This window comes from Staurois parvus, unplaced genomic scaffold (genome assembly GCF_062004578.1).
Source record: "Staurois parvus isolate SC_StPar_1 unplaced genomic scaffold, SC_StPar_1.0 ptg000327l, whole genome shotgun sequence".
Lineage (NCBI taxonomy): Eukaryota > Metazoa > Chordata > Amphibia > Anura > Ranidae > Staurois > Staurois parvus.
This window is the reverse complement of record NW_028318123.1, coordinates 3471395-3493761: the sequence shown is the minus strand read 5'-3', so window position 1 is coordinate 3493761 and position 22367 is coordinate 3471395. Positions and strand designations below refer to the sequence as shown.

Genomic DNA, 22367 nt, shown 5'->3' with positions numbered 1-22367 from the left:
CAGCCACTGCAGGGAGCACTACTCCATTCCTACCAGAGTACTCCAGAGGACTGTGCTTCAATTGGGGTGGCCCTATGTCTCCAGCCACTTGCTTGTATTACCAGCTCTGAGATGCCTCCAACTGTTCACTTGTGTTATTAGACCTAGCCTGGATTTCACTGTAAGGGATGCTGTCTGTAAGGATAAGTGCAAGTAGCTGTTTTTGTACTTTGCTGTACAATTTAACCACTTGCCTACCGGGCACTTATACCCCCTTCCTTGCCAGGCCAATTTTCAGCTTTCAGTACTGTTGCGCTTTGAATGACAATTGCACGGTCATGCAACATTGTACCCATATGACATTTTTATATTTTTTTTCAAACAAATAGCGATTTCTTTTAGTGGTATTTAATCACCGCTGGGTGTTTTATTTTTTGCGCTATAAACAAGAAAGTGCAAAAAATTTGAAAAAAATTTGTTTCTATTATAAAATTTTGCAAACAGGTAAATTTTCTCCTTCGCTGATGTGCATTGATGAGGCTGCATTGATAGGCACTGATAGGCAGCACTGATGGGAACTGATAAGCGGCACTGATGAGGTGGCACAGATAGGCAGCACTGATGGGCACTGATAGGCAACACTGATAGGTGGCACTGATGAGGTGGCACTAATGATGATGCATTGATATGCAACAATGATGGGCACTGATAGGCGGCACTGATGGGCACTGATAGGCAGCACTGATGGGAAGCACTGGTAGGCACTGATGGGTGGCATTGACTGGTGGCACTGACGGGCACTGGCTGGCGGCATTGCTGGGTGGACCTGATTGGCAGCACTGATGGGTGGCATTGATGGGTGGCACTGCTGGGCACAGGTGGGTGGCACTGGGCACTGATGGGCACAGGTGGGTGGCACTGCTGGGCTCTGATGGGCACAGGTGGGTGGCACTGCTGGGCACTTATGAGCGGTACTGGTGGGTGGCACTGCTGGACATTGATCATCAGGGCACTGAGGAAAGTGCAGCCAATAACCGTCAGCTGCATTTAGCGGTGATCTGCTGTGTCATTGGACACAGCAGATCACATATTAAAAGGCTGCTGTGATTGGCCTTTTACCACATCACGTGATCAGCTGTGTCCCCCGCATACAGAAGGGCACATTCTGGGAGGATGTCATATGATGCCCTCCCAGGACTGGACAACCACGCTGTAGCCGTCAAGTGGTTAATGGAGTTGTAGTTCTTCTCTATATTCTGTTCCTATAGGTCTCACTAGAGACTTGCTACCTAATGTCCTTATTGAGTAACAGGGGAATTGCTTTTAGGGGCTCATATTAGCATAGCTACAAAATCTATTTAAAACAGTTCTATACCACAGGGGGTGTTTAAGTCAAACCAGGACTTTTGATTTTATATATTAAAAAAACAAATTTCAAGCGGAAACTGAATTTATTTTTCGACATACTCCCCTGCTACATTTATACACTTATCCCAGCATTTAACTAATATCTGGAAAGCTTCAGCATAGAAAGATTTGTCAGTATGCCTGAACTATCCTAGGACAGCCTGCTTCACTTCGTCATCAGAACTGAAATGAAAGATTGGTCTCTTGTGCAATTTCATGCCAGGTTTTGTGCTGATTATCCAGGATAAGGTGTTCCATGTGCTCAATGTTCACAGGAATGAACAGGCTTCACAGGCTTGGAACCACTGCCGGGATAGTCACTGGAGGATGTACGGCCATCTTTCAAACATTTACACCATCCAAATGTCTTACTGCGGCTGAGCATCTCATCATCATACTGTACATGAAGTCTTCTGTAGATATCCGCGGGTTTTGCGCTTTTGTTCACAAAAAACGTCATCACCACACGCTGATCTATGCACGTACTAGCACTGTTTTCTGCCATCTTGATTAAAGTGAAGTTCTGGCCCCCCGCTACCTCCCCCCAAAAAATGTGAAGTCAGCAGCTACAAATACTGTGGCTGCTGACTTTTAATAGTAGGGCACTTACCTGTCCAGGCATCCAGCGGTGTCCTCACCCTGAGATGATTCTTCAGTCGGCTGGGGCTGCCATCTTGACTAAGGGAAACCGCTAGTGAAGCCTTGCGGCTTCCCCACCAGTTTCCTACTGCACATGCTCAAAGCGCACTGCATTTTAGTGAATGGGCTGCAGTCCTGAGGGACCTCAGAAGTGTCCCAGAGGGCTGCAGGGGGTGCCGAACATCCAGCTCAGTTCACCGTGTCAAACTCAGCCAGAATTCGGAGCAAGTACCTGTCAAAACCCCCCTCCCCCCCAAAAGGTGCTAAACGTGGCAGCAGAAGGGGGGAGGAGGCAGAATAGCTGAGCTTCCACTTTTGGGTGGAACTCCGCTTTAACAGTCTCTGTACTGACACTCAACATGTGCGCCGCTTATCAGCTATAGGACACACTTGCCACTTACTACTGTGTGTAGTACTGCCATGCTAACATTCCGTTTTATACCAGTACAATTAAAAGTCCCGGTTTGACTTGAATGCCCCTTGTAAATACATACCCTGTTTGTATTGTTGACGTTGCTCTGCATCTGTTTAGTAAACTTCATTTTAAAGCTACCCTTTTTCTGCTCATTTATCTAATTATGCATACTGTTAGAATAAGAGAAATGTACATTTAATATATACTGTGTATTTACAAATGTTCAAATGCCAAATATTCTGTTCAATTTACTAATATATTACCTGTTCTTATAGGATATCGGCCGGTCAGAAAGGCTGATCTACTTGGGGAGCATAAAGAAGCTGCAGAAATATGATGTGTAAGTTTCACACCTTCCTTTGCTAATCTGTCAATGTTAGGAGTCCTGAAAAATGACAATTCCTAAAAGTTAGTAAACTGGTACCTGAAAAGAAAACAAATAGAAATAGGAAATGTAAAATGAGCCTGTGCTTGCCCCATTCAAATATGTGGCATCTGAAAGCAGAAGCACAGAGTTCCAGACTGTTAATGCTGACCAATTCCAGGCAGGCCAAAACAGTACGATGGGTGTTCATCAGTATCAATTCTATAATTACATTTTATTTTCTGAGGGTTAAAACTTTCCCTATGCCCTAATAAATTTTAAAACACTCATAACACTTTTCAAGCAAAAGAATAGAAATTTGATGATTAAAACACAAAAATCGTATTTCTTTTCATGTAAGGCAAAACAACATCACAATCCTAATAAATGCTCAATTAATTGTTACCTTATTGTATTATTCCCAAAGCATCCAACGTCTCCAATTCCAAGATCATCAGCCATGATTAGTAAAATGTTTGGCTTCTGACCATTTGTTATATTTGTAAAAATAAGTAGAAAGTAAAGTATAAATGGCAAATTGTCCATGACATTCCTGAGAAAGAATAAAATGTGTTACTCTATTACTGGCTTACTTAAAGTGTTACTTAAAGTTGAAGTTCTGGTTCTTGCACCTGTTTAACATAGAAGATTGAGGACTAGTTATGAGATGAACATACCTACATTCGTTTCAAGCAAGGCTCAACAAACATGACTAAAGTATCGGTGCCTAGGGTCACTAGGACAAATATAGTTTGAATCTCCCGAGCGAGGACCTAGACAACAATAACAATCTAAACACTTCTACACTCTAGTCATAACCAATAACAAAGTTTTGGCTTTAGATACATTTTATAGCCTTGATGGCTCTATACCTATAGGTATCAGATTTATATGCAGCTCTAATCATAGAAATGAGAGGTACATCGTACTTACAAGTTGCCTGAAGGCTGTGGGTGTGCTCTTCTCAGCTATACTATATTCAGTCTGGGTTGAATTTCAGATATAGATAGCTGTATTGTATATGTTTATGAGTGCTCCATAGAAGAATATAGATTGTTCAATATCTAACCAGTAGAACTGGTTAGAATAGATGACTTTATAAAGGGGAAGCTCCCCTGGAATGTAAGTTGTTGGAAATTGTTTAACTACCGTTCTATATTTGAACAAGGCTGCTGTTCTCAAATCCCTCAGTTTACAGTGGAACTCTTAGCCAAACATAACTGCCTTGTGTGTGAAAGGGCAATTTTGAGCTGTACATATATATACATTAACTAACAGCTTAAACATTACACAGCTGAACATATAATTCAATTATTTTATATGATGTCATTGTATTTATGTTCACCAACTGTCAAAAAAGAAAGAAATTATATATATATTGTCAAGGACTTGTTAAAGATCACCCTGTCACGTGTCCCCCACACTCCACGCCCACAGCGACTAGCTAACCGTGACGCACGCGTGCGGCCACGACAGCGTGGTAAAGAGGGGATAATAAAGGGATTTACACTTAAATATCTCAAACCGTATATAAGATCAGCCATGATACCTTTTCACAGCCCGCACTACCTCTGGCCACCACCAGATGGAGACTCCACTCCAATCCAGCTGGTCGAGCACACACTGGCAGATATGATCTTACATACAACCTGGTGCCCTGATTAGAGTTGAGGACCAGCTTAGTAATCACACACCCTTCTAAAGGTCCCTTCAGCTATCCTAGCTTGAACCCAGGTGTTGATAACCCTTCCACTGTCCACACACCCCCACACCAGACGCACCACAAAGGTAGCCTGCCACCACCCAACATTTTATCCGCAGAACGGTCTGTTGAGACACCCCACACACACAGATCTCCGTCTGGCAGATCTGTTACCTTTGCAATCTGTGTGCAATCTGCCCACTCACAGTGCAGTTGCATACAGATTGGCAATGAGCTTAACCGAGCGTTTTAAAGGCACTAAAATACAATACAATCTAATCTCTCCAATCTAATCTCTCTGATCTAGTCTCTCCGAAGATATGAACACGTGCTTAAATACACAGAAGTCACTAATTAATTTTAAGATTTAATTTCCCAAAGTGGGCAGTGCATAAAATATGTACAAAATATAAAAAGTTACAGAAATACAAAAGATATAAGAAGACACACAAATGACTAATTACTATAAAATAAAAAGGGAATAAAAAGACAGAATAACACTTTACCCTGCGGCTGGAGCAAGCCAGAAACTTAGTAATCCATTGGTCAATCGAACCAGCTCCATATGGATCACCCTGTCCAAATGTCCGTGCGTTCAATTTATTGTGATTTGGACATGGGCGGGACATAAGTCTTTGGCCAATTGACTCTGGGGGAGGTGGTCCTGACCTGCCCACAAGAGGTACTGTGTATGGACCTGCCCAAGTTCAATTGGGCCGAGACTGGCCTGAACACCAAGTCGGGGATTGGATTTCTGACACCAGCGCGTCAGCCCGATCGCAACCGTACCAAACACCATCAGACTGTCGCACCCCCGTGTCATCTAATCATTCCATGCATTTTCCTGGCTTTCTCCCCAAGCCACAAATATGATTTTCATATGCAGAAGCAGCGCACAGAATGGTCTACAAGAAGGAAGCATGTTCATATCTCTGCAACTAATATTTTAGATTTTATGAGAGATGAAACATCCTTCTTTGATGTATGATGTACTTAAAGAGCTTTCCACATAAGGCAGACAGTCTGTCTGCTGTCCTTCACTCCAAACCTGTTTTCCCAGAAAGTGATAACCTGATTGACACACAAAAGGTGTCACCTCCAGGAATCTGGCTTTTGACTACCGTAATTAACGCTAATTGATGCTAAATGTTGATTGAGTCTGTAAGGCCTATTGAGTAATTGTGTATACATACACATCTGATCCCAGACCATTTGGTTGTACCTTCTATTTGTTTCCCTACTGCCCAGGGGCTCAATGTACATCCTTAATTTCCAGACTGTTCCTGCACACACCTTTGCAATGAAAGGGCCTGACATAATCTAATCTACTCAACCTGTCATGGCTATGATTCCATATTTCCATTCAAATCTTACATGTCCGTTACAATAAATTTTACATATCCGTTACATCTCCCCTCTTCCAGATGACACATAGCTGAGCCTAAACGGGTCGGCTAACGCGTTTACATGGAAGGTTCCCTAGGTTGGGGGGGGGGGGAGTTCTCCCAACTAAAGTTTGACACCGCTGACAGCTGAGCCTGTCCCCCTGCCGATGGGAGAGGGCTTCTGTACAGCTCTCTGACTGATCCCAAAGGGTTTGGGTCAACACTGGCCAGCAGATCCCCCTGCGGATCCATTTCATCTGCTGGCCACCGACTATCGACTGGACGGGTACAGGCAAACCTGTCATTGTGCGCTGTCAACATTTTCAGCCACTGGCCAGGGTCATCTGGTGGTTCGCCATTGGCTGCAACACCCAGATGCCTGAGCCTGACATAAGGTTGTTCCTGAGTGATCTGGACCTGGTTCCATGGCTTGGATACCAGGACCTCCACCCTTGGACCTGTCTCCCACACTTCTGCTCTTTCTGCCTCAGCCAGAGTCAGCACAACCCCTGAGTTCCTCCAGCCTGACATCAAACCTATCAGCCAGCAAGAATACAGTGTTGTCAGCTCCAGCCTCTGAGAAAGCAGATTCAGAGGGGGTCAGTGTTCCCCCATCATTCTGTGATCCTTCCTTTGCTCTGCACAGCAATGAATCCTCAATCATGATACTCATAGCTGTGGGGACAAAGGATAAATCCACAGAAGACTTTATTCCACCAGGGGTCATCCTCTGACCCGTGCCATACCCTTCTACTCTGTCCTCCTCAGCAGAACATCTGTCAGCACCACCCCTGAGCTCCTCCGGGCCAACCTCAAACCTATCAGCCTGGAAGGACTCAGTGATGTCAGCTGCAGCTGCTGCAGTGGAAGACACTGATTGGGCTGAATTTGCCCCAACATCCTGCAGACTTCCCTCTGCAACACACAGAAATGAGTCTGCACTGGCAGCACCCACGACTGTGGTGACAGAGGGGAAGGTTACAGGAGGAAGGATTCCACTAAGGGCTGTCCTCTGACCCACGTCACACACTTCTACTCCGTCCTCAGCAGAGCGTCTGTCAGCACCCATGAGTTCCTCTGGGCTGGAATCAGATGTAACAGCCTCTGGAAACTCAGTGCCGTCAGCCACAGCTACTGAGGGGGTAGAGTCGGAATGAATCAGACTTAAACCCTCACCCTGTGGTCCCTCCTCTGTGCTCCACAGTCCAGGATCCAAAATGGCATTACTGGTATCTGTGGTGTCAGGGGAGCAGACAACAGAGAACTTCATCCCACAAGGGGCGAGGGGCACACAACACTGGTCTACTGAAACCCAATGTGCCTTTTCCCCGGGGACTTCAGAAGAACATCCTGTTGCTTTACATAGGGGTAAACAATCAAAATCCTTTTGCCCATGCACCCCCATCCTGCTAACCACCGCTGGCGGTCCTTCAGCCAGACCCCTGAGATGCTCTGGGCTGCCATCAATTCTCACAGCTCCAGGGGACTCAGAGCTATCTGTCACAGGTGCCAGGTGGACAACAGTCTGAGGAGACCTTAGGCCCTCTGGGCCAGGTTCACAAGGGTCCAACCCAGCTAGATTGGGCCCTTCCACAGAGAGTCCCTCTGTAGCAGGGGGCAATGACTGGTCCGGGGCCACCTGGTGGGCACCCCGAGTCACCACTGCACCAGAGGGAAGGTCTGCCTTGCACATGTCATTACACTCATCATCACATAAACCATTATCAGTTGCAGAGTTCTCTGTGATTTTAAACTCTTCTCCAGGCCTTGACTCCAGACATCCACTAGAGCCAGGCCTTGGTATACAGTCCTTCACACCCTGCCCCTCCCCAGAATTCCCAGTGTTCATGGAGTCTGGTTGAGGTCATGACTGTGCAGGCCAGTGAGGTTCCTCCACCCCAAACTCGCTCATCCATGTTTTTATGGACTTTGCTTTGTGCACTGGTGTGCAGTCATGTTGGAATAGGAAGGGACCATCCCCAAACTGTTCCCACAAAGTTGGGAGCATGAGATTGTCCAAAATGTCTTGGTATGCTGACGCCTTAAGAGTTCATTCACTGGAGCTAAGGGGCCAAGCCCAACCCCTGAAAAACAACCATAATCCTCCCTTCATCAAACTTTACACTTGGCACAATGCAGTCAGGCAAGTACCATTCAACAGCAGGTCACATGACAGTTGTATACAATGGATGGCTTCATTCATGCCATCCATTGTATACTAGTGTCTAGCTGTGAATGGTCACAGCTAATCACATGCACATGTCATGTGATTAGCTGTGGCCAAATCACAGCTAAGCACAAAAAAAAAAAAAACCCCTGAATGAATCGATATCATTTAGGTAAATGCTTGCTTATAGCAAAGTAATTCTTTGCTATAAGAAAATTGTGTAAAAAAAAAAAAAATACTGATCACTTCCCCACAGTAGTACAATGTTACTATGGTAACATTGTACTACTTTGGTCATAGTGAAATATGAAAAAAAAATCTTAAATAAAAGAAGACAAATTTAATAAAAAATAATAAAAAAATATATATTTTTTTTGTTTTTTTTATACTGTCACCAGTCAGTGTCCCTGATCACCGCCATGCCAGTTATATGAAGACACTGTACTGCACTGGTGACAATATGTAAAAAAAAAATAGTGAAAGTAATTTTTTTCATTTTTTTCCGAAAAATTATGACAAAAAAAATACAACTTCAAAAAACTCGCCATGCCTCTTATGAAGTACGTCGGACTGTCTATTATGTAAAAAGGGGTCATTTGGGGGATATCTGTACTGTTCTGACATTCTTGGACCTCAAGAAATTAGATTGGCTGTCAGTACTTCAGGATTGATTAATATTCAGATCTATACCATAGTTTGTGAACTCTATAACTTTCCTACAAACTAAAAAATACATCCTAATTTGGGCTATTTTCACCAAAGACATGTAGCAGAATACATTTGGGCCTAAATTTATGAAGAACAATTATTTATTTGCAAACTTTTATAACAGAAACAAAGAAAAACTTTTTTTTTTCAAAATTTTTGGTCTTTTTTTGTTAATTTAGCAAAAAATAAAAACCCCAGCGGTGATTAAATACCACCAAAAAAAAGCTCTAGTTGTGTGAAGAAAATGATAAAATTTTAGTTTGGGTACAATGTTGAATGACCGCGCAATTGTCATTCAAAGAGTGAGAGCACTGAAACCGGAAAATTGGCCTGGGCAGGAAGGTGTAAAATTGCCCGGTATTGAAATGGTTAAATAAGGGCAATAATTGCCACCTGTTTTTCAAAGAATGAATGACCACACTGCTATTATTTTGAACATGCCCTTTTCAATTAGTGATTCAACTACACAGAATCAGCAGCATGCATGTCATGACTGTTGGGTCTGTTGGATTTCTATTACTCTACTACACCTGCTAGTAAATTATTTGCCATGTAGAAATATCATTTCTACCAAAAACAGTGATTGATCAGGTTAGTGATGTCTGACTGCTATTATTTTGACCACAAGTGTACATATATATATATATATATATATATATACAGTCAGGTCCATAAATATTGGGACATGGACACAATTCTAACATTTTTGGCTCTATACACCACCACAATGGATTTGAAATGAAACGAACAAGATGTGCTTTAACTGCAGACTGTCAGCTTTAATTTGAGGGTATTTACATCCAAATCAGGTGAACGGTGTAGGAATTACAACAGTTTGCATATGTGCCTCCCACTTGTTAAGAGACCAAAAGTAATGGGACAGAATAATAATCATAAATCAAACTTTCACTTTTTAATACTTGGGTGCAAATCCTTTGCAGTCAATTACAGCCTGAAGTGTGGAACGCATAGACATCACCAGACGCTGGGTTTCATCCCTGGTGATGCTCTGCCAGGCCTCTACTGCAACTGTCTTCAGTTCCTGCTTGTTCTTGGGGCATTTTCCCTTCAGTTTTGTCTTCAGCAAGTGAAATGCATGCTCAATCGGATTCAGGTCAGGTGATTGACTTGGCCATTGCATAACATTCCACTTCTTTCCCTTAAAAAACTCTTTGGTTGCTTTTGCAGTATGCTTTGGGTCATTGTTCATCTGCACTGTGAAGCGGCGTCCAATGAGTTGTGAAGCATTTGGCTGAATATGAGCAGATAATATTGCCCAAAACACTTCAGAATTCATCCTGCTGCTTTTGTCAGCAGTCACATCATCAATAAATACAAGAGAACCAGTTCCATTGGCAGCCATACATGCCCACGCCATGACACTACCACCACCATGCTTCACTGATGAGGTGGTATGCTTAGGATCATGAGCAGTTCCTTTCCTTCTCCATACTCTTCTCTTCCCATCACTCTGGTACAAGTTGATCTTGGTCTCATCTGTCCATAGGATGTTGTTCCAGAACTGTGAAGGCTTTTTTAGATGTCGTTTGGCAAACTCTAATCTGGCCTTCCTGTTTTTGAGGCTCACCAATGGTTTACGTCTTGTGGTGAACCCTCTGTATTCACTCTGGTGAAGTCTTCTCTTGATTGTTGACTTTGACACACATACACCTACCTCCTGGAGAGTGTTCTTGATCTGGCCAACTGTTGTGAAGGGTGTTTTCTTCACCAGGGAAAGAATTCTTCAGTCATCCACCACAGTTGTTTTCCGTGGTCTTCCGGGTCTTTTGGTGTTGCTGAGCTCACCGGTGCGTTCCTTCTTTTTAAGAATGTTCCAAACAGTTGTTTTGGCCACGCCTAATGTTTTTGCTATCTCTCTGATGGGTTTGTTTTGTTTTTTCAGCCTAATGATGGCTTTCTTCACTGATAGTGACAGCTCTTTGGATCTCATCTTGAGAGTTGACAGCAACAGATTCCAAATGCAAATAGCACACTTGAAATGAACTCTGGACCTTTTATCTGCTCATTGTAATTGGGATAATGAGGGAATAAGACACAGCTGGCCATGGAACAGCTGAGAAGCCAATTGTCCCATTACTTTTGGTCCCTTAACAAGTAGAAGGCACATATGCAAACTGTTGTAATTCCTACACAGTTCACCTGATTCGGATGTAAATACCCTCAAATTAAAGCTGACAGTCTGCAGTTAAAGCACATCTTGTTCGTTTCATTTCAAATCCATTGTGGTGGTGTATAGAGCCAAAAATGTTAGAATTGTGTCCATGTCCCAATATTTATGGACCTGACTGTATATATATATATTACATTCAGAAAGTATTTTTTTCAATATTGCTATGTTGCAGCCTGATACTACAGTTGTTTAAATTAATTTTTTTCTAATTAACCTCTTCACGCCGGCAAATGTGCAGCCTCCCAGCGCCTGGGCCTAGACGCCAAGTGGCCGCACATTTACGTTCTATTAAAAAAAAACATATGTGCTGAGAGTGCGCGCCCTGCACGCTCCCAGCACACATGTCCGGTACCTACAGAAAGGTCCCGATCTCCTCTTTCGATCGGGACCTTTCCCGATCATGTGACCGCCGTGACGGCGTGTCGCATTGGTCACATGATCCTAAACCCCGTCCCGCCTCCCGGCTTCTGAAACCCTTAAAGGGCCAGGAGGTGCCGGCGCGAAGGGGTTAATCTACATTCAGTACCCCATATTGACAAAGTGAAAACAGAATTTTAGAAATGTTTGCAAATTTATGAAAAAAAAAGCTGAAATATCACATTGGCATAAGTATTCAGACCCTTTGCACTTGCCATTTATCTCAGGTGCCTCCTGTTTCTCTTGGTCATTGCTGGGATGTTTCTATACCTTGAATGAAGTCCACCTGTGGTAAATGATTTGAGATACACACCTTTCTATAAAAGTCCTCACAGCTGACAATGCATACTGTATCAGAGCAAAAGCCATGAGGTCAAAGGAACTTCCTGCAGAGCTCAGAGACAGGATTATTGCAAAGCACAGATCTGCAGATCTGGGGAAAGCTAAAAAAAAATCAGCTGCACTGAAGATTCCGAAGAGCACAGTGGCCTCCAAAATTCTCAAATGGAAGAAGTTTGGCACAACCAGGAATCTTCCAAGAGTTGGTTGCAGAGCCAAACTGAGCAATCAGGGGAGAAGGGCCTTAGTAAGAAAAGTTACCAACCTGATGGTTATTCTGACTCCAGAGATCCTGTATGGAGAAGGCACAAAGTTCCAGAAGGACAACCATCACTGCAGCCCTCTACTGATCTGGACTTTATGGCAGAGTGGCTAGACAGAAGCTTCTCAGTGCAGAACACATGAAAGCCCACTTGGAGTTTGCAAGAACGCTTTTGCCAACCTGTCATTTATTATCAGAGTTATGTGACTAGGAGAACTACAACTACTGCCAGCCTTTGCTGCTGACAGCTTATAGTTCTCAATGAACGACCAGTGCGTTGATGAGAGCTCTTTAAGGTATGGGCAGACAGCTACACTGACAGTCTGTAGTAGCCTGAGAGTGCACCCGCGATCTGCTAATCACGGGTGCAATGGTTTATAGGCTCCTAATAAAAAAAAATAATAAATGCACATTTGTTTACCTGTAAAAAGATGTGCATTTATTAATTTTTTTAAAGGTGAACTTATCTGTTAACTGTGATATGAAAGTATAACTACTATTATTTATTATGATGTAGTGATCTTCTGCCCACTATTGTTAGATGCTGATATCACAGTACTGTGTATTATGTATTAGTACGTTCTTTCTCTGGGAGCCTGGCTTTAAAAATCCAGAAGGAGGAAGAGGAGATAGAGAATCTCTCAACCACATGTCCTGTCCATGCGGGTAAATACGGGCCAGAAGAGATTGTTATACAAATATTCCTATGTTCTAATAGGTTAACTGCAGCTGCCCAAAGCTCCTTATACAGTTGCAAGAAAAAGTATGTGAACCCCTTGGGATTACGTGGAGTTTTGCATGAATTGGGCATAAAATGTGCTCTGAACGTCATCTAAGTCACAACAATAGAAGAACACAGTCTGCTGAACATAATTCTACACAAACATTAGATGTTGCCATGGTTTAATTGCACATAACATGTAAACTTTCACAGTGCAGGGAGGAAAAAGTATGTGAACCTTTGGACCTAATAACTGGTTTACCCTCCTTTGGCAACAATAACCTCAACCAAACGTTTCCTGTAGTTGCAGATCAGACCTGCACAACGATCTGGAGTCATTTTGGACCACTCCTCTTCACAAAACTGTTTCAGTGTAGCAATAATCTTGGGATGTCTGGTGTGAATCGCTCTCTTAAGGTCATGCCACAGCATTTCAATCGGGTTGAGGTCAGGACTCTGACTGGGCCACTCCAGAAGGCGTAATCTGTGCTGTTGCAGCCATTGTTTTGTTGAATTACTTGTATGCTTTGGGTCATTTTCCTGTTGCATCACCCATCCTCTGCGGAGCTTCAGTTGGCGGACAGATGGTCGTACGTTTTCCTGCAAAATGTCTTGATAAACTCTGGAATTCATTTTCCCATCAATGGCAACAATCCGTCCAGGCCCTGAGGCAGCAAAGCAGCCCCAAACCATGATGCTCCCTCCGCCATGTTTCACAGTGGGGATGAAGTTTTGATGTTGGTGTGCTGTGCCTTTTTTTCTCCACACATAGTGTTGTGTGTTCTTCCCAAACAACTCAATCTTGGTTTCATCTGTCCACAGTATATTTTGCCAGTAGTGCTGTGGAACATCCAGGTGCTCTTTTGCAAACTTCAAACGTGCTGCAATCTTCTTTTTGGACAGCAATGGCTTCCTCCGTGGTGTCCTCCCATGTACTCCATTCTTGTTTAATGTTTTCCTTATTGTAGATGTGTCAACAAAAATGTTAGCATGTGCCAGAGATTTCTGTAGGTCTTTAGCTGACACTCTGGGATTCTTCTTTATCTCATGCAGCATTCTGCGCTGGGCTCTTGCAGTCATTTTTACAGGACGACCACGCCTAGGGAGAGTAGCAACAGTGCTAAACTTTCTCCATTTGTAGACAGTCTGTCTTACCGTGAACACAGGAACATCAAGGCTTTTGGAGATACTTTTGTAACCCTTTCCAGCTTCATGCAAGTCAACAATTCTTGATCGTAGGTCTTCTGAGAGCTCTTTTCTGCGAGGCATGGTTCACATCAGACAGCGCTTCTTGAAACCAGTAACCCAAAACAGGTGTGTGTTTTTTAAGGGCAGGACAGCTGTCAGCAACACATCCAATATCATCACACTGATTGGAGTCAAGGTTGGCTCACTCCTGGCTCCAATTAGCTCTGAGAGAAGTCATTAAGCTAGGGCCTCACATACTTTTTCCTCCCTGCACTGTGAATGTTTACATGTTATGTGCAATTAAACCATGGCAACATCTAATGTTTGTGTAGTATTATGTTCAGCAGACTGTGTTCTTCTATTGTTGTGACTTAGATGCATATTTTATGCCCAATTCATGCAAAACTCCACGTAATCCCAAGGGGTTCACATACTTTTTCTTGCAACTGTAGACGTGCTTGCTGGAAAATGTTTTAGTTTCGAATGCATTTGTTAGGTAGATATTTTGTTTCTGTGTATTCGTTGTGCCAGTCCGGTTCATTTTTGAGATTTGTTTAATTTTTTGGGGATTTTTTTTGTATATTCACTATACTGAGTGGATCGAAACGTTTTGATAAGCCTTTTTTCTATTTTTGGATTGATCTGAATTTATTGTTAATAATACCTGGTTGTTAGTGGGTGGATGCCGCATCCAAAACAACCCTGACTCATCTGCTGCCAGTGGGATTCCTTGTTGACAGCAGAATGTAAACAAAAAAAGTGCTGGTTAAATTAAAAAAAAACAAAAAACAGCGTGGGGGTCCCATACAAAATCCATACCAGGCCCTTCCAGTTTAAAATGGATATTGAGGGAACCATCATGCCAAAATTTGAAAAGGGGGAAAAGGGGGGGAGAAGGGAATGCCCCCCCTCCTGAACCATATCAGCTCACATTTTTGACAAGTCCTTTAAAAAAAAAGGTCCCTGAAGTAGATCCAATATCAATCACAATGAACACCAACCTGCACAAAAAAAAAGCAAAAAAGCCCACCGAACACGTTCCGTGGAGGTGACCCCCCCTCATGTTTCCCTGTCATTCTGCAAATGTCTCTTCACGGGACACCTCACAGCGTTTTTTTGTTTGTTTGTTTATTTTTCATGCAGCTCATCATTCATTGTAATTGACATTGGATCTACTTTGGGGGACTTTTTTTTATAAATTACTTATTGAACACTGTCTCTAGTGTACTAGGGTGCCTTAAGCCCCATTCACAACCTTCCTCTATCCTCTTATCCAAAGCATAGGTAGAAGGGTTCTGTAGTGCTCAGAGATGGCTTGTAACAACCCTAACTGATAAGAGTGCAGCACAAGCAAAGTCAGATGACAACATTTTTGTCAAGAACAACAGGTGTTTTTTGGACTCGTTGATATAATGAAACACAATTAATGGTCCAAACAAGATAAGCTCTTTGTAAAAGCTTACCTTGTACAGTAACTGTTCCTGGAATGAAAAAAGTCCATATAGATTAGCTATAGCAGTTTAATACGTATACGAAAACCGCAACTATTTAAACACACTGGTGAATGATTAGGTCTTGTGTTGCTATATGTATTTAACAACAGTTTACATATAAATTGAACTTTAAAATGTAATGTTCAGTACAGTGAGTCCAAAGGGTAACTGCTATACAAAGTAAAGAAGTTTGGCAATTCTGCAAAATTATGTAAGTTACCTTCATGAAAAAAATCAGTCACTGCATACCAGCAGAATGGGGTAATAGATAACCCAACATTGGAACTCCAGACATGACACCCATGTCAATTACATATAGGTTTATTTGTTTATTGGTCAAAAAAAATTGTAATTCTGTTCAGCCAATCTTTTGGCTTACACTTGGCACTGCTAGTAACATCACTATACAGAACAGGTGTGCTGCTTTCTGTTATCACTTACTTGAATAGTGGCAGTGGTGCTGATTCATTTCCCTGTGAGCAGAATTAAGGTGAAAAGGTGAGTACATGGAAACAGACGTGACTGAAAGAGGCCGGAAAAGATAAGCAGCACAGAGATTCAAACAAAGGATGAATAAATTGAGATAACAGTATTTTATGAAAAGCGCTGCAAGGGTAGATTTTGCCCACTGTGCACTGGAGCACAGGTGTGATCTGTAAATATTTTGGGGCACCACGTAAAATAACTGCATCTTCACTGTGTTTGGTTACTGCAATTTAGTAGTGTGAACAGGTAATTAAAGATTTAAAGAGGAATTCCAGGTATGGTATATTTTTATATAGTTACATTGGTCCGGGTCCCTGCTCAGCACAGGACGCAGAAGCAAGTGGAGATCACTGTAATAGCGGTGTCCTCTTTAGTGATTTCCAGATTCCAGGGGCATCAGCCAGGTATTTTTACATACACAAGTTGGACCAATGTAAGTATGTAAAAATATACCATAGCTGAAATTCATCTTTAACATGCTGAAAAAATAGGATTACGGATCTTGAAGCCTCGTTCGCACATGCTATGACCCCTGTATAGCATGCATTTGCATTTGGGGCTGCTCACCTGCACCCGTGGAACATTAGGATAAGTGGCTGTGTCTATGCAGCTGCATCTGTAGTGCCCCCCTAGTTAGCTAGGGGGAGCTAGAGTACTGATTGATAGAGAGGAGTAGCAGCCTGGGTGTAATAGCCAGAAGATACAATTGTGGTTAGGAGCTGAGAAGCTCTGCAGGCCGGCTCCTCTGAAATGTTCCCCTGCTCTAGGGCTTTGGAGAAAGACGCTGGCTAGCTCTCCAACAGAGACTGTGCTGCAGTGCAGTAAATAGTTCCAGGAAGTTGTCCTCAGTTCATCAGTTTCCTTGAGCATCCTGTACTCCTCTAACTCCACTAACCCTAACCCAGATCAGCTAACCTAAATAAAACAACAAGATTAAAGCTCAAGAACTGATCTCTGACTCTGGGTGCAAGCCTGTGCAAAGATGCATGTTGCCTGGTTGTGCAGGACTACAGGGGGACCCAAATCTTCTAGCGACTCCTAAGGGGGTATACTTGTCTTAATAGAATTCAATGGACTGCTTGCATGCAGCACCTGGAAAAGAGAAAAAACATCCCATTTACATTATATGGGCATCATCGCCCCGTGAACAGGGCCTTATTTTGCCCAGGTGATTGTAATTTTCAGACCTCATTGAGTTCATCTTAAATCATATAATCCTCATCCTAAATTATTAACTGTGAGATGAAAACTGGGCAAACACAGGAAGAACTTATCAATATCCTGCAAATATCATTCAAAGCAAGTGCTGCAAGTCAAGAATACTTATCTACTAGTGTGAACTTTTCTTTCAGAATCATAGCGAGAATGTTGGTTGCTTCAGTCTATTTCCCATCCAAAACAAAAATATATCTTTGAGTGGAGCTGGCATTTTAAAGAGTAATGCAGGCCATAGACGGGTCGTTTATCAGCCGAATTTTCGTCCGCACGAAAAATCGGCCGATAATCACGCCGTTAGTGGGGCCAACCCGTCGCCATTTTTCGCTGATCTCATTTATTTTTATTGGTCATGCTGGAAAATACGCGATAAACTACCATTTTTCGCGGACATGGGTGGCAGCATTGGCAACGGGGCCGACCTATTTTTCGTTTATCGGACGAAAATTTGCCCGATAAACAGCCCGTCTATGGCCTGCCTAACTCCACTTTTGTTCAGAAAAAACATTCCCCTCTGGTTGATCTAAGTATATTGCAAGGATTTTAACAAACTTTGTTGCAGAGTCTACCTTTTGTTATTCTGAAGAAACAGCTGTTTATTTGTCTGTGTTCATGTGCAGAGTGAGTCTAATGGGAGTGATTTTATCATTATCAATCAACTGATACACTTACAGGGCTCTAATGAGGAAATTGGCAAGGTCTGAATCCATTTAGATGTGAATTCCCCTTGGGAATATCTCATCAAGAATTATATTTTTATTGCAGAAGGTCCCCAAAATCTGACTTGTATCTACATGCAGACTTCTGGGAAAGTCGGTAAGCCAATCACACAAGGAAATTATATTTCTAGGGTACGTTCAGTACCCCATATGTGTAGAGAATGCCTCCAGGCTGCCATATTTCTTTGCATTTTACAGATAATTACAGTGCTGAAGATTGAAAAAAGAAAGGTAATTTTTTAACAACATTTAATTACAATGTGACTTTTTCGCAATTGTATATGCTATATTAATTTTTTTTGTATTTGCTACTTTTGTACCCTCAAAAGTGGAGTTATTTTTTCATGGAGGTTTTTTTTTATTTGCAAAGTGTGTTGAGGTGCCATTCAAAATGAATGGCACCACCAATCACTATGAATTGTGTTACCACATTGCAGATGTGAAGCCAGCCTTAAGGTTATCTTTAGAAGTTTTTTTTAAGGAACATTACTATATGACTTTCACAGAGTGAACACATTGTGCAAAACACATGCATGACAAATAATGTGTAACAAAGTGAGCGCTAATCATGAGGAGATAATTAAGCAGCTAGTAGCACTAGAGGTGATCACAACCACCTCTGGTATAAACAATAAAATAAAGTGCAGCGCTAAAAAACAGAATAAAATGACAGAATAAATGACAAACTAAAAAGTTCGATATAAAATTCGATAAAAAGTTCGATCAATAAATTCAAAATTGTAATTGGTCCGTGAATGTGGTGGACACAACTTAGAGTGATCCAGGAAAATGGCAGAAATGCGCACTCACCGACCGCACATAGGAAATGCGCATGTATATATCAAATCCCACAGCTGTCGTTATCCCCCAGGGAGAGGTGTCATCAATCGATCTGTTGGACTTGTAGAGCCTCCTTAAGATGGAGATAAGTCAGCCGGGCAGAAGGTCCCCTCCAGGAAAAAGGCTTCCCTCCTCTGGAAGTGGTATGCAGCTGTGTCTGCTAACCCCTCAATGAGGGGCAAAAAGTGATAGAGTACCCATAGTGTAGTATATAAAGTATTTATTGGTAAAACAATACAGTAAAAACAGGTCAGTAATGGTGCTGGCAAAAGCCTGGAAAGCAGTGAATAGAAAGGTGTAACACTGACCTAGGTAAAGCTGGCCGCCAGACCTCCTGGTGGTCTGAGCGGCAATGAGGCGTCACAGGCTGTCAGTTCCTCCTGAGGCCTTTCGTGCTAAGGCACATCATCAGAGGAGAACACTGACAGCTCCGTGACAGACGCCTGGTGTTCAAATAATGGAAAACGGGGAGTCGCGCATGCGCACTAGCTCGCCGCCATTTTCGAGAAGAACGGGCAACTGCGCATGCGCGCGCGGAAAAACGCCATTTTGTCGTGGATACACAGAACTGTCAGCCTGAGGCATATGATTCAATGCTGACAGAGCGCATTAAAGCGCATTTGAGCCAGAGAGAATGGCTTATGATCCCAGGGGAGGTAAAAATGATAACAACTAAGAATATCACTTAAGTGTATTAACTTCAGCCCTCCTCCCAAATAATTCAACACCAAAGCGGTGATTAATAAGGGAAATAGCAATAATATACCCACGGCGTAAAGAAGCGCTCCGAGTGCCAAGGTCTTCAATTGAGTATTTACATACAGTAAACGACAATAATAATAATAATACACATATAATAATGTGCAATTAGATAAACAGCCGTTACAAAGACGGGAATTGTTATTAATGTACAGAGTATCTCGCTACTGTTAAAATAGAGCAGAATTAACTGCATATAGAGACACCGCTTATTAACCACGGATGATAAAAAATAGCTGGGGTATGATAATGCACAGCTATCTAAGCGTATAAATAAACGCTTGAATACCACAAAAAGTGGTTGATAATCCCAGGGGAATAATCTTAATAATTATCTCAAGACCCCTAATCGGTGATGCCGCACCTAAATTTGGTGAGCTGGTGGGAGAAATGACACTGATTCATCCACGGCATGTACAGGTGCTCGAGGTGCAGTAATAGATAATTAAAAGAAATGTAAAAATGCATAAATGTCCGAAAGGGAATAAATCCTAATAAATGACCCTTGATATTAATACACTAAAAAATCCATAAATGAGGCATAGAATAGCATAAAAATAAATAATAGAATAGGATAGCTAAGAGTTCATAAAACCAGTATAAGAGCCCATATTCATCAGTCTTAATAATGTAATCGATAGTGTAATAGGAAAAATGCCAACCAGTCTAGTACTAAGGGGTGCTAATTATTAGCTATAAAGCAATTGACATCAATCTCGATATTGTGTCCCCTGGGGTGTAGGGTATCTAATTCATAGACCCATTTTGTTTCGGTTTGTGACACGGCTCTTGTTTTATTCTGACCTCTCCAGTGTGGTGATATTACTTCAATTCCCACAAATTTGAGAGAGGAGGGGTCACTGTTGTGGAATAGCCTATAATGATTTGAGAGTGAATGTTCTCTGTAGCTTTTCTTAATATTGGCTACATGTTCCCTCAAACGGTCACGTAGACGTCTAGTCGTCCGCCCCACGTACTGTTTTTGGCATGGGCATTGGAGAAGATACACCACAAATTTACTGTTGCATGAGATAAACTGATTAATAGTGTAATTTTTCCTGGTTATGAAAGATTCAAAGTTATTGATTCCGCATTTCCTAATACCATTATATTTACAAATAATACACTTATTACAAGGGTAAAACCCTTTCAATTCATCAAAAAATGTGGTGCCAGACGGGGGGTTAATTACGTTAGGAGCTATTTGATGCCTAATTGTTGTCGCTCTCCGGAAAATAATTTCTGGTTTGTCAGGCAAGATTTTAGACAGTATAGGGTCCAATTTCAGTAAATTCCAATTCTTCTTTATAATTCCTCCAATCTGTCTAAACTGTGTAGAAAATGTCGTGACAAAGGGGCAGACCCTTGATTCTGTTGGTCTGGGTTTATTAGATAGCATAGCGTTCCTGTCATATTGGGCAATCATCTGTATAGTGTTATCCAGAATATCCTCCTTATAGCCCTTTTCTAGGAACCTTTTCTTCGATATCATGGCTTGGTCAAAGTAAGTGTCCATGTCTGTACAGTTGCGTCGAATACGCATAAACTGACCTTTCGGAATGTTGTTCAACCAGTAAGGATGGTGACAGCTGCTGGTTGGAATGTAACTATTCCTATCTGTACTCTTGAAAAATGATTTCGTTACAATTTTGCCATTAAAATTGATAAGTGTAAGATCTAAAAAGTTAATTTCAGACTGACTGTATGTAAACGTAAGACTGATATTGAGCTTATTATTGTTAAGACTAGTAAAAAAGTTAATCAGGGATTCCTTCTCTCCGTTCCAAAGGAGAATGATGTCATCAATGTACCTCTTATACATAACTAATTCCGGCCAGTCTCTAGCATAAATAAGATCTTCCTCCCATCGCGACATAAAAAGGTTTGCCAGACTGGGGGCAAACCTGGCCCCCATAGCAACACCTTTAATCTGCAAGTAATACGACTGGTCAAACCAGAAGTAGTTGTGAACCATTGCAAACTCAAGTAGCTCCAAGATAAACTGTTTTTGTACCATGGGCAAAGTACTGGAGTTAGTGAGGTAAAAATCAACAGCCTCCATACCATCAGCATGGTTGATGTTAGTATAGAGAGAGGCTACGTCAGCAGTAACCAGGTAAGTGTTAGGAGATATATTGAGAGTGCTACATATATTTAGCACTTGTTTTGTGTCCCGGAGGTAGGATGGGGTCTGTGCCACCAATGGCTGGAGATAATAATCTATATATTCGCCTATCTTGGAGCTGAGGGATCCTATCCCACTAATAATCGGACGACCCGGTGGGTGGACCGGGTCCTTGTGTATTTTGGGCAAAATGTATAGTATAGGCAATTTAGGTGTTATAGGGCACAGAAAAGCTTTCTCTTTCTTGTTTAATATGTTCAGATCAAAACCTTTAGTAATGATCTTCTTCAGCTCTTTCTTATACCCTAACATTGGGTCACGCGGTAGAGGTCTATATGTGGTGTCATCACTAAGGATGTTGTTAACCTCAGTGATATATTGGGCCTTGTTGAGAACCACCACACCCCCTCCTTTATCCGCTGGTCTAACAACAAGGTCCTTTCTTTCGAGTAAAGATTTAATTGCCACATTATCACATTCTCCTTTGTATGAATCCCTAACATGGATATTTCTGAGATCTTTTATGACCTTATCCTTAAAGAGATTAACACAAGAATGTATTTGAGGTGGTGGATTATAGGTAGATGCATTCCTTAGGCTTGAATGCACAAAGCCATCAGAACCATCCGAAATAGCGTTACTTATAATCGGATTATTGATAAAATATCGTTTCAAAGACAGCTGTCTGGCAAATTTATGCACATCAATGTATGTATTAAATTTATTCAATTTTTTGGCAGGTGCATATTTGAGTCCTTTATCAAGAAGGCGGAGTTCATTATCAGTTAAATGTGTATCACTCAGATTGAAGATACCCTTGCCTACTACATTTTCCTCTTTTTTGGG

At 42.0% G+C, this 22367-nt stretch overlaps 1 protein-coding gene across 2 annotated transcripts in view; it reads right to left on the bottom strand.

The window, feature by feature from the left end:
* Positions 1 to 5063, bottom strand: part of LOC149457299 (arylsulfatase L-like) — a 54670-nt gene extending 49607 nt beyond the window's left edge. The window contains exons 1-3 of one of the 2 annotated variants that reach the window (XM_089683885.1): positions 5013 to 5063; positions 3211 to 3357; positions 2704 to 2825 (exon numbers count right to left, since the gene is read on the bottom strand). In XM_089683885.1, the coding sequence (XP_089540011.1) occupies positions 2704 to 2825; positions 3211 to 3350 (262 nt within the window). In that variant the 5' untranslated portion in view covers positions 3351 to 3357; positions 5013 to 5063. Of the gene's footprint in view, positions 1 to 2703; positions 2826 to 3210; positions 3358 to 3737; positions 3987 to 5012 lie in introns of those variants that run through there. The other variant, XM_089683884.1, reaches the window with a different exon arrangement.
* Positions 5064 to 22367: the final 17304 nt, after the last annotated feature.